General features: G+C 48.5%; 1 protein-coding gene across 2 annotated transcripts in view; it reads left to right on the forward strand.

Annotated features, from left to right (window-relative positions):
* PLEKHA7 (pleckstrin homology domain containing A7) overlaps positions 1–18,024 on the forward strand; it is a 239,740-nt gene that overhangs the window by 199,710 nt on the left and 22,006 nt on the right. For both annotated transcript variants that reach the window (XM_021675168.2, XM_064365136.1), the window contains exons 11-17: positions 942–1,464; positions 2,002–2,088; positions 5,141–5,194; positions 14,642–14,710; positions 14,890–14,970; positions 15,820–15,969; positions 16,561–16,662. In XM_021675168.2, coding sequence (XP_021530843.2) covers positions 942–1,464; positions 2,002–2,088; positions 5,141–5,194; positions 14,642–14,710; positions 14,890–14,970; positions 15,820–15,969; positions 16,561–16,662 — 1,066 coding nt within the window. The remainder of the gene's footprint in view (positions 1–941; positions 1,465–2,001; positions 2,089–5,140; positions 5,195–14,641; positions 14,711–14,889; positions 14,971–15,819; positions 15,970–16,560; positions 16,663–18,024) is intronic.

The following is an 18,024-nucleotide window of genomic DNA, read 5'->3' on the forward strand; positions in this document are numbered from 1 at the left end:
CAGGTAATACTGTCCTCTCATTACAAATAAGGAAATGGAAGTTCAGAGCAGTCAGGTAAGCTGCCTACAGTCACAAAGCCAGCAAGTGTAAAGCTCCGATTCAAACCCAGGTTAGGCTCCTACCTTTCCTTTTTCCACTGCAAGATGTTGCTTGGGTGTGGAGGAGGCTGGGCCAGGACTAGGGTGAGGCTGACCGTCAGGCACCAGCAGGTGTAGGGGTGCCCCTGAGATGGAGTGCCTCCTTCAGTTTTGGGGCCTAAGCGTGGCCCTGGTAGGAAGAGCAGTGAGAAAAGCAGGTTGAGGTTAGCTGCTAGCAAGCTGTGAATACCAGGCTGAGGAGTTGAGATTTTATTTCACAAGTGACAAGGAGCCGTGAAGTTTTTGGAGCAAGGAACTGATTTGACCAGAGCACTTACTGTGGACAAAGTGGAAACTCATTAGGAGCATCTCAAAGTTGTCTGGAGGGAGATAATTAATCAGAATCTGGACTAGAAGAGTCCAGAAAAAAGAAAGAACTGATGCCAGCCACTTCTTTTATGAACCTCCAGAATTTGGTGCTAGGATACCAGGCAGAGGAACAGTCTTGGTAGCCTGGAGAATTGTGAGGCCTTTCCTATAAATATGCACAGCCATTGAAAGAGCTGACTGCTGGCAGCGGAGAGAAAAGGAAAAGCCAGGCTTAATTACATTGCACTCTAAGTGATGGGCATGGGGTAGCCAAGTTGTCCTGGCAGAGGAAGTTGACAGAGAAAAATGGTTTTGGAGTCTTCTGCAAAAAGGGGAAGTGACTGAAGTCCTGGATGTTGGCCTTGATCATTCTTTTGGGGTTCTTATAGGACTTTTCCACATGCCCAGCTTTGTGGGCTTACTTAGATATGTTCCCCAAAGCCTGGCAGACCCCTTGCTTGGTTGCCTGACCCGTCCTTACCCTTTCTTCTCAGCCTTCCCTTGGACCAGACGCTTCCTCGCCAGGGTCCTGGCCAATCCCTGTCCTTCCCAGAAAACTACCAGACTCTTCCCAAGAGCACCCGACACCCATCAGGGGGCTCCTCACCACCTCCCCGAAACCTGCCAAGTGACTACAAGTACGCACAGGACCGAGCCAGCCACCTGAAGATGTCCAGTGAAGAGCGCCGGGCGCACCGGGATGGCACCGTGTGGCAGCTCTATGAGTGGCAGCAGCGCCAGCAATTCCGGCATGGCAGCCCCACGGCGCCCATTTGCCTCGGCTCCCCAGAGTTCACCGACCAAGGCCGGAGCAGGAGCATGCTAGAGGTGCCCCGCTCCATCTCTGTGCCTCCATCTCCCTCGGACATCCCTCCCCCGGGACCCCCGAGGGTCTTCCCACCCCGGCGGCCACACACGCCAGCAGAGAGGGTCACGGTGAAGCCACCGGACCAGAGGAGGAGTGTGGACATCTCACTGGGGGATTCTCCCAGGAAGGCACGGGGCCACGCTGTCAAGGTGAGGCTCGGGAAGCTTTGCCAGGCTGCTGGGTCAGCGTGAGGGCACCAGGAGCCTTGCCTGGTTTGAACACAAATTTGAGTAATTTGGGATAATGATAGCTAACACTTAGGCAGTACTTTTTAATAATAGATGCCAGGCGCAGTTCCCAAAGGTTTCATTTTAAATTCTCACCACAACCCTGCGAGGTAGGTGCTATGCTTATGCCCATTTTAAAGATGAGAACTCTGAGGCATTGAGAGACAGAGTAACTTCCTCGGGGTCATACAACTACAAGTCAGCTTCCTTGCAGCTTGGAAGGCAGGAAAAGACATCTGTGTTCAGTCAGTTCAATCATTTGTAACAACCCAGCTTAAGTTTACACTTTCCAAGGGGCATTCACAGTTTAGTGGTCTAACCCAGAGAGTAAGATGTGTATGCTCATTTAACAGATGAGGAGTTGGGGGCTCAGAGGGGAAGTGGCATGGGGCGGGCTGCCCTGGGAGTGAGTGGCAGAGGTTTGGACTCCAGTGTGACTTCTTGTCTCCCCACTTGCAGAACTCATCTCACGTGGACCGACGCTCCATGCCCTCCATGGGTTACATGACCCACACTGTCAGCGCTCCCAGTTTACATGGAAAATCGGTAAGGTGAATGACAAGACACAGCCTGCAAAGCTGTATCTCATCAATGTTTTCCTTTCTCTGAGTCAGTACAATGCAGTCCAGACGGCAGTTATCAACCTCCATCTTAGAGATGAGGAAACTGAGGCTCAGAGAAGTCGAATGCTTGCTTAGGGTCATCTGGCTGTCACTGGGTCCTCCCCAGAGAGGGAGAAGAGCTTTTGGGGGAAGTATAGGGGAATGTTAGGCTTATCTCTTCTTTCAAGTTGAATTTTGCCAGAAACATTTTCTAGCTACCCACCTTTTTTCCCCCACAGGTAGTGCCTCTCCTTTCTTCCCTGATCTTTTATCAGTTAACTAGTTAACTTTATCTTCAAAGCTCAAGTCTAAGACCAGGCATGATGGTTCACATCTGTAATCCTAGCACTTTGAGAGGCTAAGGTGGGTGGATCACGTAAGGCCTGGAGTTTGAGACCAGCCTGGCCAACATGGCAAAACCCAGTCTCTACTAAAAATACAAAAATTAGCTGAGCATGGTGGTGTACACCTGTGATCCTAGTTATTTAAGAGGCTGAGACACAAGAACCTAGGAGGCGGAGGTTGCAGTGAGCCAAGATCACACTGCTGCACTCCAGCCTGGGTGACAGAGCAAGACTATCTTAAAGAAGAAGCAGAAGAAGAAAAAAAAGCTTGAGTCTGGGTGAGGTTTGAGGTTGCACTGTTGGTTGTTGCTTTCCTGAAAAAACAACTTCCTGCAGCCCCTTTGCTGCCAGTGCCTTTATTTGTCCTAATGACAGGATTAAAGATGAGAACTCTGAGGCGTTGAGAGACAGTAATTGCTTAATGGTGTCACATCAGTGCTGTCCTGGCATTGGCACCAGGGTGAAGAGCATAATTCTAGTGGCATGCTCCTGTGGTGCTAACTTGCTTGTGCTGTGTCTACACACCTGCAGCTGGAGGAGCTCTCGCTGCTTCTCACCCGGTTAAGGCGGCACCAGGCCAAGTTGGCCAGTGTGCGAAATTTCGCCATCGGCCAGTTACTGCAGCACCAGCTGACCTTTCCCACCTGCCAGGTCAGCGCTGGTGGGCTATCTCAGGGCTGGGGGCAGGGAGTGACATGCTGGCTCGTGTTCGCTCGTGCCCTTGCTCTGGTCTGTCTCTGCTGTCTGGCTCTTCATTGTTCGCTGGCTGTTTGCTTCTGGATGCTACTGCCAGACATTGTATGTTGGTGGAGGCCAAGCCTACCCTCTAGTGCTGGGGTGGGGGTTGCTGCATGTGGCATAGGGACCTAAATTGTCGCTTCTCTGGTATAAGTAGTGACTGCCAGGCTGACGTGTGGTCAAGTTCAAAGGGCTGTGCTGGCTGACAGCCTTGTTACCCCATGGCTACTCCTTGGGATGTGGAAAGGCATGTGTGCGTCAACCTGGAGGGAGGATGCAGGGCGCCCTCTCTTATCTGGACAGTACCCTGCTGCCTCACAGAGCATCTTCTCATCTCATATCCTGCTGAGCCTCACAGTAAGCTGGAAGAGGTTAGGGAGGACAGGAGTCAGGACAACACACAGGCAAGAGGAACCAGAAGGGGAAGTGACTTTCTCAGGATCCCTCAGCAAGAAGCATGTGGGCTGCAGCCAAAATCCAAGCCTGCAAGACACAATGTTCTAAACTGTTGCAAGGACATTGGGCTTTACAGGCAAGCTTCTTAAGGACTGGCTAGGGGGTTGCCCTCCCAGGTATCTTAAGCAGGAGGATTGAAGAAGAGGATTCCTCCCTGGGGTTGTCCTCAGGCAGGAATAAGTTCGGCCATACGAGGCTGGTCCTCCAGACTGTACAGAAGTAGGCAAAGGACAGATGAGGAGGGTGGCAGGACTGTTACCTTCCTTTCTTGTTCTGTTTTAGTGAGTTATGAGGGATTTAGGAAATATATTCAGAAAAATGAATGTCAGTACAAACATTATTAGTTGTGAATCTAAGTGATCTTTAATAACCTTCTTCTGCTCTGTCCTTATTCCTATGGCAAGTGTGTAGGGACTGAGCTGTTTGGGAAGTATGGATGGGTAAGGGGTTAATATGGCACACAAATAAGACCTTGTAAGCCACTAGTGCCCCTGACAGTTGTCCTTCCAGCATTCCCATGCACAAGAGCACTGCATGAACTCTTCGTGTGGTTCGTCTGTGTGACTGTCTTACTTCAGAGCTGTAAGCAAGGGCCACCTGCCCCAGCCCTGGCTTGCTTGGCTGGGACCCTCTTAGTCTGCTGAGAAGGTGGTGACTGGATTATTTTTCTTGAGCTTTCACAACTCCTCTGCCTCACAGTTAGCTTCTGTGATCTCTTACACAGGAAGGCATGAGTTTTAGGAAATCAAAGAGTCTTTTTCTTATTTTCACCATTTCTGGTAATTATACTAAAGAACTTGACAGATAGGTCTGATCTTGCACCTGCCTCAAGTAGCTCCCGACATGGCCACATTGGCTCCATGCTGAGCAAAAAGAACCAAAACTAGCAGGAAACTTCCAGCAGCTGCTGGTGGTTATCATTCTGGAAACCAAGGTTATATTGGGACCTCCTGGGTCACCCAGGTCATCTCCCTGCCTCTTCCAGGCATTCATTCACACCATTGAGCTTCATCTTACTTCATGCATGTGAAGTGACCCAAACCAAAGGTTTGATGGATGGAATTGGAGCACTGATGACTGGTGCACTCTAGCACAGGTGTGGCATGTGCTCCTCCAGGTAGACCTCCCACGTCTATCCTGGGAGCACAGCACTGCCTCAGCTGCCCTAGCCCTGGAGTAGGATCCTCCCTACCAAATTCTTCCCCGAGCCGGTGGGGGACTAGCTGAAAATCCACCATGATCCAGTGGTGCACCCACAAGTTTTGCCATGCTGAAAGAGGGCTCCCAGCTGCACTGAGACATTTGTGCTTCCTCTGTGGCCCCTGATGTGTTGGTCTGCTGCGGTTCCTTGTTCCCAAAGCTGCACAATGTAAATTAATTCACATGCGAAACCTTGAGTTATGGAAACTCTTGGTGTTCATAATTGTTTTCTTTTTCCCCTCTCTGCTTCATTTGAAGGCTGATGATACCTACCTCCAGTTGAAGAAAGACCTGGAGTACCTGGATCTAAAGGTGAGTGATGTCAAAGGTCCTGCCTTCCTCACATACTCACCTTTCTGAGAGTGTCACCTCACTGGAACCAAGTCCAAAGCCAAAGGACACATGGGTCTTATCCAATCTGAATTCTAAATCAAGATGTCTCCCGTCTTGAATCAGAAGAATTTTACTTCTTACAGACTCAAATCTGCCTCTCTTCAGTTTCTTGTGAATTTTGTTGTGAGGTCCCTGGCTTACAGAATGTGAGTGTAAGACCTTGATCTCTTCCTTCCCTTGGTCAAAACCAAAAGGTCTCTGCAAAAGCAACAGTCGCTGCTTCAGAGTCTGCAGTGGGGGCAGGGGTGTGTGTTTGGTTCACTAATGTACATTTTCAGCCACAAGTGGTGTGGTGGGTTCTTTGGTTCTGTTGCTAGGAGAGCAGGCTTCATGTGGAATCACATGGCTTTAAGGCTCACTGGTAGTCTCCCATCTTGGTTTAGGAGATGAAGGCTGGGCCCCTCCCTGTAGGTGATAAGGCTTCAGGCTCTAAATTTGCTTTCCCAGCTGAGAGAGAGCCGAGAAAGCTCCTGTAGAGAAGGCAAGAGGCGTTCTGCCTAGAAGAGAGCGCTATTGTTCCCTTCCCACAGTTCTCTGAAAGCTCCCACTGTGAAAAGCACTTCTTACGCCTGAGCCATGAAGTAGACTGGAGGAATGTGACCTTTAGTCAGCTGTGGGTCTGAAAAGGTGGGTGAGGGGCTATGGGACACTCAGGCAACTGCCACAGAGTGGGGGCGGCATGTCTCCCCACAGTCCCCAGTGTACCTGGCTTGGGATATTTTTAATTCAAGGATCTTCATCCAGCCTCATAGAAGCTGCTGTATGAACATCAGGTCCTAAGGAAGCAGATGGAAAGGGGGTCTCCCCACAATGAGGGAAGATCAAGGCCTTTGATTAGAAATCAACCAGTGCACTTCTGGGTCTGTTGAGCACTTGCTGTGTACCCAGGAGACATGGGAAGATGCAGAAGAAAAACTGAGTCTGTCTGGTCTTGAGAAACTTCTGGATAGTCTAAGTTGGTGAAAGAAATTATCCCCAAATAACAGACTGCTCCACAATGACTGTACAAAAATCTGTTTGGCCTGGTTCTCAGAGCTGAGATGGTGAGAATCACTGTGGATTCCAACACTGGGGAGGCTCCTAGGAGGAGGTGGCATGTATTTGGAGCCTTGAAAAGCCAGAGGGCTGGGGTTGTTTGAGATTAAAAGGGAAGGAACAGTGAGAGCCAAGGAGAGCCAGGGCATGGTGGTTGTGGCCAGGGCAGCAGAGGGGAGGTGGTAGCCGGTCATGTAGGCTTTTGACTCTATCCTAGGCATTAGGAAGGAAGGTGGGTGCCATGAGCAAAAAGACCTGGCTGTAGCATGTGAGGAGAACAAGGAGCTTTCTCTCAAGGCCAGGAGGTTTTCCAACTCACATGACAGGTCACACAGAGCTGGAGTGACTGCTCTAGGTATGGTAGTAATTCCTCTGGATTCAAAATGCTCAAGCATAGCTGTGTGGACCAAATGTGGCAGCCCAGCCTGTCTTCCTGCAGCCTGTGGGGTCAAGCAGGGTCCTTCCCACCATGCCTGTGGAGAGAGATCCACCAGTCCCCAGCCTCCACCTGCCCTGCGCAGCACCGCATCCCGGTTCATCAGCCTCCCTGACAGTCAGCAGCTGCCTGCACAGTTCTTCTCACTCCTGACCCAGGGCCCAAAGGTCCACTCAGGCGTACCTCTAGAGCATCCGTAGTGCACCTGGGCTTGTGGGAGAGGCCTGGCGCGCCAGCAGCACAGGTGACTACAAAACACAGGTATGTCAGAGTGTTGAGTGTATGGGACCAGAGAGAACTAAATGCGCCTGAGCAAGAGCAGTAGGAAATAGCTGCCTTCTGGTTCCTGTTTGTATGTGAAAGTGGAAACTCACAGTTGATCCTGGAGTGATGCTCTGCCTCAGGTTTGTTTTATTTGAGGATCGTAGAATTTGAGCTATGAGGGATTAAAGAGGGAGAAACTGAGCCACAGAATGGCACAGCAGAACTAGGAGTCCCTGCGTGTCCTGATTCAAAAAGAAGCTTAATAACAATAGGGGGTATAATGTGTGCCAGTCACTGCATTGTACTTCTATTAAATTATTTTACCTCCAAAGATGGTGATATCATCTGTTAATGGACTGTGACTCAGACAGGCTAACGAGTTTCCCAGTCCTACACCGCAGTTAGCGGGTATCAGTATTTGGGTGTGGCTCTAACCCTAAAGCCGTCATCACCTTGCCCCACATCCTCTCTTAAAATGGTGCTCCACCACTGTCTACCCAAAGGCATTATGTTTTTATGGAGCTGAGCTTGGATTGTTATGCCAAGAAATATTTGATGGGATAGAGAGAGGCAAGTTGCATCCTTGGTGTGTTTTAGTGCCTAAGAGCTGTACCTGATCAGAACATTATCTAGTTATTGGACTTTCTGGAGGTTATCATTGTTTGTCATGGAAAACAACTGTGTTGATACCCATATCCCCCTGGTCTTGTAGCTGCTACCACAGTTGCTAAGCTCCTCTCTGAGAACCAGTCCCCCAGCTGAGCTGCACCAGCACCCTGGAGAGATTTGGCTCACCAGCGACACATGTGAGAAGCATGCTGGGTTTTGTGCCCAATGTGTGTCATCGGTCTGACGTGGCTGCCAGAAAAGCTGGCATCCCACCTCCCCCCACCGCCCCCGGCTTCCCTCAGAGGGGCAGAGGCCCAGATCAGGAGGCAGTAGGCCTTCTCTGCCCTGCTCAGACCCAGCTTGCATTTAGGGTTCCAATTTGAGAGTCCCACTTCGGGATCCAGATGAAGGAAGGGCTGGGATCAGGGGAGAGGTATCGAGGGCTTGCAGAACCATGGCTGGGTATGCTTGGCGGGATGCTTTTGTTTGGAAATATCCAAGAGCCAAAGCAACCTGCTAAGTCAAAAAGGGAATACACTAATTCATGTAGCAGGGGCCATATTCCAGAGGCTCGGCCACATCGTCACTGTTCTACTTTCCTTGCGTGTCAGCCTTCTTCTTTCCTGTGGAACAAGGGGCTGCCTCCACATGGGCAGAGAAGGTGGCTGCCTGGAAGCCCAGATTCACTTCTTCTCTACTCAGTAGTCCATGGAGTGAGGGAGGAGTTTCCTAATGGGACATGCTGGGCAGAGAAAGGAAGCACAACAGTAGCCGGTACAGCTACAGCACAGGACGATTGAAGGATTTGGGGCGATTCAGGAGAGGCATAGAGACAGCCTGTAAAACTCTGGTGTGTCTTCACGTGTTTTCTGTGGCCTTAAGGAGGAATCAAGACATGTGGATGGCAGCTACAAGTAGACAGGTTTCAGTTTAGTAGAAGAAAGACTTTTCTAAAAGGGCCACCTCAGGTGGTGGTGAACTTCCTGTCACTGGGGTACAGATGAGGCTCAATGAAACTGAGTAGGATGGATGGTTGGATTAGGAAAACCCAAGGCTCATTGGTCCTTAGATTCTATGACATGCTGGACAAAATGTCCCATAGTCGAGGGTCTCTGGTTGGATAGGCCTGTACGGCATTCTGGGCATGGAAATAGAGATAAACACAGCCCCTCTGGGACCAGCTGCTTATGAGAGATCCCCCCTGGCTCCTTGGAGAGGGGTGAGGTAGGGAGATAAGCCTCTCTGGAGAGGAGTCTCCCTGCCTGGCATCTGATCTGTAACCTCTCCCCTCCCCAAGCCATGTTGACTTAGGGTCCCCCATGTCCCTGTCCAAGAGGCCAAAGACTTAGGAATCCAGAGCCCATTTTCCCCTGCCCCCCAGTCAGCTGATGCTCAGCTTCCAGAATCAGTTGGGGTGCTTGTGTGCCCGCATTGTGAAGCTTTCCCTTCCTGAAGTGAGCGTTTCTGCTGGGGTGCCAAGTGGTCAAACAACAGCACACTCTGCTCTGGGAAGATGCTTACATTAGTGTGCTTTTTTGGAAATGTTTACTTTGCTGGTATTTTACTTGATGGTGCCAGGGTGAAAAGGACCTCACATTGATTAAGCATCTGTTCCTGCCTGGCAGTATTTGGGCAGTTGATGTTCATTTATCTCATTTAATCCTCTCAGCAACCTTGAGCTGTATGAATTATTATCCATATTTTATCGCCAGGAACCCAGGTGTCAGAGACGTTAAGTAACTTCTGCAAAGTTACACTACTGGGACTTGAACCCAGCAACTGGCTTCGTACCTGCCTTCTTTCTTCCGTGCATCTCATGCTTTGCCCACTGTAAAGTCATGTTTGTTGAATTGTATTCCTGGCATTGCAGTACTGCTCTTCAGAACCCTATACCTTAGCTGGGTCAGAAGGGTGGGGTATGGGGTTCACTGTTGTTGATAATATAAGTTGTCTTTATGCTGCTGTGAAGCACAGCCAGGAAGGTGAGGGTACCTGCTGCCACTCACGTGAAGCCTTTGTAGATAGAAAGGGTTGCAGTCAGCCCCAAAAAGGCTTTTGTCTTCTGTGAGGGATGTGCCATCAGTGGCTCCAAGGCTGTTGGACTCTGGACTCTTCCTGACTGTTTGAATCTGAGATCAGGACTTTTCTGTTCTGGATCTGTTTCCAAAATTGGCTTTTGGGACAGTTTTAAAGTTGTGATTGGGTATGCCACATACTTCAGAATTAACTGGGAGCTTGATAAAAGCACAGATCTGGAGGGTTCTATCACATTAGACACTCTGCTGCTCAAAATTCTGCATTTTTGTCAAGCTCTAGACTGATTCTCGTGCACATTAGGGTTTGAGATCTATTGTTCTGGAGAAGAAATTATTAACCTTGGCTATGAATGAGAACTATTGGGAAACTTTAAAAATGAATATAAAGGTCTTGGTCCTACCCCTTAGAGATTGTGATTTAATTGGTAATACTCTAAATTTTAAAAAAAACAAAACACTCCTTAGGTGTTTCTAATGCATATCCAAGGTCAAGGTTAAGAAACATTATTTTGAAGTAGTGGCTTTCAAAATGTGATCCTCAGACTGAAAGTGTCAATAATACCTGGACATTCATTAGAAATGCAAAATCTTGGGTCCCACCTCAGATCTGCACCATGAGAAAGCTCCAGAGATGGGGCCCAGAAATCTGTATTTGCCTTCCAGCTGATCCTGATGCATGCTAAAGTTTGAGAACCCCTGTTTTAGGGCAGTGATTCTCAATCCCGGCTGCACATTAGAATCACCCAGGAGAGTGTTTAAGAATCCTAATGTCCAGGGCCCATCCCAGACTAATTATATCAGAACCTCTTGCAGTGGGACTCAGGCATTGGTATTTTTTAAAGCTCTCCCAGTGATTCCAATGTTCTAGATAATGAGAACAGTGTTCCCAAAAAGGAGCTGTAAGCATTTGGGACCATGGGTAAGACATAATTGTGTAGATGCATCACAGTTATGGTGGAACTTAGGGTTGGGTGGGTTGGGTGGGGGTGAGAGGAATGCATGGCACTATTCTAAACTAGTATCTTACAGAATGTGATGGGAGAGGACAAAGGAAGAAGCAAGTTCCCTTCTATGATGTTCCTCTTTGCCTTCTGCAGCAGAACCAGGAAGGAAATGAATACTGAAATTGGCACTCCCACATAAACCAGCCTGTGCACAGGTCCCTTCAGACAGCATATAACGTTTTATAAAAAGGAGAGACCTGCAGTCTAGGAAGACCCTGTAGCCCATGGGAATAACATCCACAGGCCCATGGAAGTAGCATCACCAAGATTGAGACCTGGTTGTTTGAATTGCAGAGCACACAGCCTCCTTCAAGTTTTCCCTTTGCCAATTCCCCAAATTCTGGCAGCTTCAAGTGTCATTTGATGTCTCACCTGTTGCGTTTTGTTGTATTTGCCTTTTTGTTTGGAACAGATTAAAAATAATGAACCTTTGATCAACGTGCTTTACAAAGTGCTGAAGAAGTCAGCACGGGGCTGTCGGCCCAGGAGAAGCGTAAGATGATCTGATCCGTGTCTCCGAGCGGGGTCATTCCATTGCTTCTGGCTCCGTGCCGACTTCATCACTTGCTTAACCAGTTGCTCTCCCGACTGCCCCAGGCTTCCCGCAAGTCATTTTGGTTTATTTTCTTTCAACTGAAGCTCTTTTCAGCATTTTGGCTGATGCACCAAGCTGAGTCTCTCATCTGTGGTTTTCTGTGACTCCATGTTTTGTGCTGCCAAGGGTGGGGGAGCTTGCCTGGCTTGCCACCAGCTTACGTTGTGTTTCCATCATCACGTGTCTGCCTCCATGGCGAGGGCTCACCCAGACAGAGTTGAGCATGAGTTTCTTGGGAGGGAACAGCACTTACTGGTCACCTTCCAAGAGCCAGGGTATCCTCAGATTCCATGGTGGCCCTGAGATTAAGGTGGCACTTTTTGAGGGCAGGGAGTTGGTATTTAGATAACAGCCTGGAGCTGGACTAGAATAAAATGCCACCCCCTGCCCATACCCTCTTTGATTGATGCAGAAGTAGGGACTGCAGTGTGGCCAGCTCTCGTAGCATTCCAGGGGAGGCTGCAGATCAGGAAGCAGGTGTTGTGTCCAACCATCCTGAGCCCTGAGAAAGTGGGTTGGGATGTAGTGGAGGGGAGGGAAGATGCCTGGGTGGCCTTTGATTCCCCTCTGTGGAGAGACTCTTTCACGTGGATGAGTGCCCATAGCCTTTCTTTTTCTGAAGACAGAGATGCTGGGGGAATCCAAAGTTGGTGTTTTAAGTGTATTTAAACATTGCTCTCACAAACACACTTTTAAAAGGAAAATTAGATGTAATATGGTACATGTAGATATGATATTTCTTAGTAGCCTCTGCTCTCTTGAGCAGAGCCAAATTCAGAAGCTTAAAGGTCTTCTGAGCTGTAGGAACAGCTCTCAGTAAGCCCATGCTCTAAAGCCTGTGACCTTCCATCCATAGGAGGCAGAACCAGCTCATGTTACTTTGACACATTCATGAACTTCCTAAGTAAACATTGCCCGACTATCCTCAATATGCTAGGCCCTGGCCAGGCTTTGAGGATACAAAGGAAAGGGATTGGTCTCCACAGTCACCCCTAATTAGGTAACTCTGTAGTGAGGAGAGACAAATGAGCATAAAGAACATTGTACTCTGATGTGCTGAGTACTGTAGTAGCGGCAGATGCAACGTGTGGGAAGAGCACCCTGGAGGGCACCACCCCCAGTTAAAGGGAGAGAAGAGATGTAAGTACCTTGTCTCTGTCACGCTTATAGTCCTTTGAATTCCTAACCTACAACACCTAATAAGCAGCACTTTAAAAAGGGACAAGAGAAATCTACTTCTTAGAAAAAGGGGTAGTACTAATATCCTGAGAGGGCGAAAAAAAGGTTGAATGTATATTCAGTATTCTACGAAGGCAGCAAAGGGCATACTTTTAGAAAACTTTCCATCAAAAAGTGTAATTTAGAAGATTCAGCTTCTTCTCAAAACGCCCCTTTTATATAAAATATCTCATTCTTTTCTTGATGGTGCTGGATAAATGAGGCATTGCTCAATTAGATTTTCTGCCTTGTTATTTAAGTATCAAAAAGATATCCTCTGTAAAAAGCTTCAGTGAAATAAGGGGAAGAGTTTTGCTGGGGGAAGAATCCCCAAAGTGTGTCTCCATTTGAAAATGATTTCTGCCTAGGAAATGAGCCCCAAAGGTCAGCTCCTTTGGAGAATAGACAGTCTCCTTGTCCTTGGGTTTGATGAAAGGACAATGATGTAGAGAGAAGACTTCACTGCTTTCACCTGCTTTTTCTCCTGGGTTCCCCTGAGTTTAAAACCCATGTGCTGTCTGAGAAGTTCAGCTGTTTGTGATTTACCAGGATTAATTTCATGCCTACCCACCCCCCACCCCCACTGCAGGAGAGAGCACAGTCTGTTTGTTTGTGGATCGTTGCAGTCTTGTGCTCTGCAACTGTGTGTATATGTGTACGTGCACATAATCTGCCAGTCTGAAGAGCAGAATTTGGCTAGAGTTCTGTTTTTTTTCCAGGAACTCAACAACACTGACCTACATGTGTTTCCCCTTCTACATGCAATTCAATAAGCATTTGCTGAGTTTGTGCCAGGTCTTCTGTTCAGGGCTGACTTTACCAAGATAATAAAATAATGGTCCCGCCCTCCTCTGTATGACCAAAAGGATCATGGGAATGGGTGGGGCAGGTGTGTAGCCCAGAATCAGTCCTCACCCCAAGGTAGGGAGAGGTCCTCTCCCTTGACCTTTAGATTTGCTCATGATAATTTGCAGGGAGAAGTAGCATAGGACAGGTGGGCACATGAGGTTCTTGAGCACTGAGGGGAATGTTTGCCAATTTATTTCCACCGCCACTTCACACTGACAAACTTCCCAGACCTTACAGATAGAATGGGGAGAAATCCACAGCCCTCTCTCTAGCAGCTATCTGTCTACACTGGGACCTCCCTGCATAGCACACACACCACCTGTCTCTGCCACTGTTAGCTCCACCCTCCATTTCCCTGGTCAGATCTGCAAAATAGAGCTCAGTGAGGTGGCTTCCCCTATACCAGGCACATTAGACTTGGCTCTCCCTGGCCTCGTTTTGTCCATGGAACGGTGCATCTGTGAAAGTCACTCCCCTCAGCCCCTGCATGACTTTTGGCAAGAGACTAGGGGAAATGGAAAAATGGGATAAGTTAGATTTAGATTCTCAGGAGTCAGTGGGAGACAGGCAGCATATTGTCTAATTTGAATCAAGTGAGGGACGAGAAATGTGAAATCCCATTGGCTTACAAGTGTGGGTGACTTTTATGTATTGCTCTGTGGTTTTCTTTCTTGTAATTTATACAAGTACAGCCTAGCCTCAGTTATTCAGGGAACAATTAAAAAAACCCACTGGGAACTTGCCAGGTTCCTTTTTTCCTTGGCCAGGTCTTCTTCCCAAATGGCACAGGGTGAGGAAGGCTGGCCTTACCCATGGGGGAGTGGGCTGCTCAGAGACTCCCTTAAGCTAAGGCTTGACAATGGCGAAGGGATTTGTTTGTTCCTCTGGGTCCGCCCATCTCACCACCCTGGGCAGGACGTGATGGGCCTCTGTAACTTGTGTTCGTTCCCAGGTTCAGTAGCACACCTCTGTCTTATCAGTGGCAAATCTTCCAAGATTCATGCTGGTTTTTCATGTTCATTTTAGGCAAATACATACTTTTAAAATTGATGATCCTATAACTTGAACATCTACATTTTCTTTAATTCAGAGGACTTACCAGTGTTATACTAGAATCATGAAAAGGTTTTGTTTTTTTCCTAAAATGAAATAGGCATAGAAATAGAGCAAGTATGGCCCAAGTGTTTGCCCCTGTCCTGCTGTGACCCTACCTGCCACTGCCAAGGGCTTCCACACCACCCGTTATAGGATGAATTTTCTTTCCCGAGTTCTGATCTCAAACACCATGGTTAAATCTCTTTTAAATTGTTCACCTCCCAGATGACAGGCCGGGACCTTCTTAAGGATCGAAGTCTGAAGCCTGTGAAGATCGCAGAGAGCGACATTGATGTGAGTGAGCAGCGTGACATGCTGATCCCTCAGCTGCCTCCTGACCCAGCCAGACCCAGGGTGAACAGCTTCAGGCAGGGCTTGGATGGTTCTGTAGCCAAAGGCTACCTGATCACGTTTCAAGGTCATGTCCTTTTCTCATTATCCCAGGCCCTCTCCCACCCTGTTCTTGCTTTTAGGTCAAACTGAGCATCTTCTGTGAACAAGACAGGATCCTCCAGGACTTGGAAGACAAGATACGAGCCCTTAAGGAGAACAAAGTACGTGTCAGTTTTGAATAACCTTGGGATGAGCAGAGGGGCATTTTGTCCTGTCTGTCTTGAGACATAGACTGTACTATTATGTTAGTATTGAACAACAGATGTTAACTTATTTAAAAAGAAAATGCCTTGTGTTTAAATGGTGTTTCTTAGGGGTTTCTATCTTATAGAGACCCTCCTGCCCCCATTCTGCTTTGGCCCACCTCTCCCTGGAGGCCCTGTGAGGTGAACCTTGAAGACAATCTCCACTGGCTTATATGTGATGACCCCAGGTCCCTGAACCCCAGGGAAGCAGGGTTCCTTTGGATAAAGTGGCTGCAGTCATTACAGGGCAGAGTCCTTTGCTTCCTAAAGTGCCTTGTCTCCCTAGGCTCTGGACCATGGTGGCAGCAAGTCTGGATGGGAGTGTAGGAATGGGCCAGGGGCCACCAACATTTGGTCTTTTCTATTCTTAAAGTAATTTTTTTTTCCTTTTGCATTTTAATAAGACATGATATTTGTGATGCTGAAAGTTGAGAATATACTCTTTTCCCTAGGAGGTTAGAGAGGCTTTTTTTTTTTTTTTAAATTCTTTGTTTTCTCCTCTTAGTTTATCCCATAAGGAGTTAGGCAGCTGTATTCCCAGTTTATAGATGATGAAATTGAGGCCACAGAGCTGTTACTTTTCTGTCTAGGTACTTTTCCCTAGACAGAGTCAGAGCTGGCATCAGAATCCCTGACTGTGGGCCCACAGCTCAGCACTGGTCCCTTCAGCCTTGGTTAGGTCCAGTAGCTTTGGTTCCTGGTGTGGTATGGGGAGGTCTCTGGGGACTATCCTATCCTGTTGCTCTCTGACCCTTCCTGGTGTAGGACCAGCTAGAATCCGTGCTGGAGGTATTGCACAGACAGATGGAGCAGTACCGAGACCAGCCCCAGCACTTGGAGAAGATTGCCTACCAGCAGAAGTTGCTGCAGGAGGACCTGGTCCATATCCGAGCTGAGATCTCCAGAGAGTCCACTGTGCGTAGAGGGTGGCAGACCCGTCTTCCTCGGGAACGGGCTGGGCGAGGCGCTGCTTTTCCCACCTCCCAAGATGTAGTTGAGTTGGTGTCCAGAGATAAGAGTCCTGAAATAGCAGAGCTTCTCCAGTAGCAGAACTGCCTGCTGACAGTAGATGACCTTGTCTGGGGGTGACATGTCTGCCTGCATGTGTGCCTTAGGCTGCTTACCACAGCGACTCTTGAAGGCCAGTGACATCCAGTGGGCCAGATTCCTCAGAGCTCCCTGCAAGGCTGTTCCCTGATCTGTGTGCAGTTGATTCTAAGATGTCAGAATTTCCGCTTTTTCACTTGTCAGTCTGTTGTGGTACAGTCCAGAAAGCATCCTGAGGGTGGAAGAGGGGACAGTGCAGGTGACCAGGGTCAGAGCACAAATGAGAGGATGCCATGCTTCTTCCTGCTCCTGTCTCTGTCCCACCAGGCCTGCCTGAGGCCTGCCAGGTCTCCTTCCCTCCTCCCCTGGCTAGGTAAGCATGGTCAGGAGTACAGGTGCTCATGAGGCCTCCCGAGGGGCAGGGGATAACAGAACTGGAAGCATTTTCTTGGCCAACAGGAGATGGAAAATGCTTGGAATGAATACCTGAAGTTGGAGAATGATGTGGAACAGCTGAAGCAGACCCTGCAGGAGCAACACAGAAGAGCCTTTTTTTTCCAGGTGACCTGATACTTGTCCATCCCTTCGAGCTCTTGTTTTTTTCCAAGAGCCTTCACCTGTGGGGGCTGTGGGCACTGCTCAGAGGCCTTTTCCCTCTCCGCCCCAGATGCTCCACCCCTGTAAAGGAGCTATTGAGGATCCCTTCCCCGAGCCAGGCTGTGATGAGAAGCCTCACCCCATTCCCCTCGCCTCTTTGCTCTCAAAGACAAGCTCTTGGGTGTTTTAAAAAGGGCTTTACTTCTGATCATTTAGGGTGATCATGATCACAGAGTGATCCGTGTTCCCGTAGTTCTTGGCGCCATCTTAGGCTGCTAGCTCATTGCTTAGACAGCAGCAGGAAGCATCTACCCCTTCCCTCCTCTGATTCCTGGAGATAGATGTTATCACACCTCTACCAGAGGGAGACAGTGTGAATTTTGTTCTTTGAGGCATTCTGGTGTCCAGGCAGTCATCTGCATTTCTGGAGGCCAGGCTGGGTGATACCCATCTCTGTGACCCCCGTACACTCAGGAAAGGTGGCCTTAGATCCCTGACTCTTTACCCTTAAAAAATCAGGCCACCCCACTGATAGCTGCCTCTGTCCCCTAGAAGGGAGACAGTGAAAGGCCCTGTGTGGTTTTTCTTCTTCCATATTGTGTTCCTAGCTGCCCAGTGTTCCCCCACTGTGGTGCTTAACCAGGTTTCCACCCCACCTTCACAATTCTTTAAGTGGAAAGTAACCTGTTTTTGTCTCAGCTCACTTAAGATCTATATCTTCTCCTTTCAGGGCCCTGACATAAGTGTGTTTGAATTCAGCAAGCATTAATTTGAGGCTTCCTGTGTATGAGGCACCGTGCTGGGCCACTTTTGGTGCTGGCCTTGCTAATTGATGAGCTAGTTCTAACTAAGGCTCTTCGTTTAAGTGATTTAATGAGTATGTTGACTCTCCAGACATTAGCCTCACCCTAGAAAGTTGAAGGAAATTCTGGAGGAGGTTTAGGTATGTGGGCCCTGAGGCTTTTCCCAGGGCCCTGCTGTCCCTCTGTTCATGCAGAGATGGTTCCCAGAGAGTCCTGCCTAGGACCACATGGAGGAGACCCTTGCCTGTGGCTCAGAGCTGGCCTGCAAGACTCTCCCCAGCACCTGCCTGTCTTCTGCTGCTGTTGGGGTTGTTTCCCTCCCATAACTTCTCTTCATCCACACTGGCTAACATTTCACTCCTCTTTTTTGTAGCCCCAGCACTTACCATAATGACTTCAAAATACTAGGTGAATACTGTTGACAAAGTCCTTCAATTTTTTCTGCTTATGAGTTCCTAAAACTGTCCGCCCTGGTATACCTATTTTCTTGGACTTCAGTGATCTGATTTTTTTTAGCAGTAAT

The sequence above is a fragment of the Aotus nancymaae genome, unplaced genomic scaffold (genome assembly GCF_030222135.1).
Source record: "Aotus nancymaae isolate 86718 unplaced genomic scaffold, 86718_ANA_hifiasm-v0.15.2.pri h1tg000059l, whole genome shotgun sequence".
NCBI lineage: Eukaryota > Metazoa > Chordata > Mammalia > Primates > Aotidae > Aotus > Aotus nancymaae.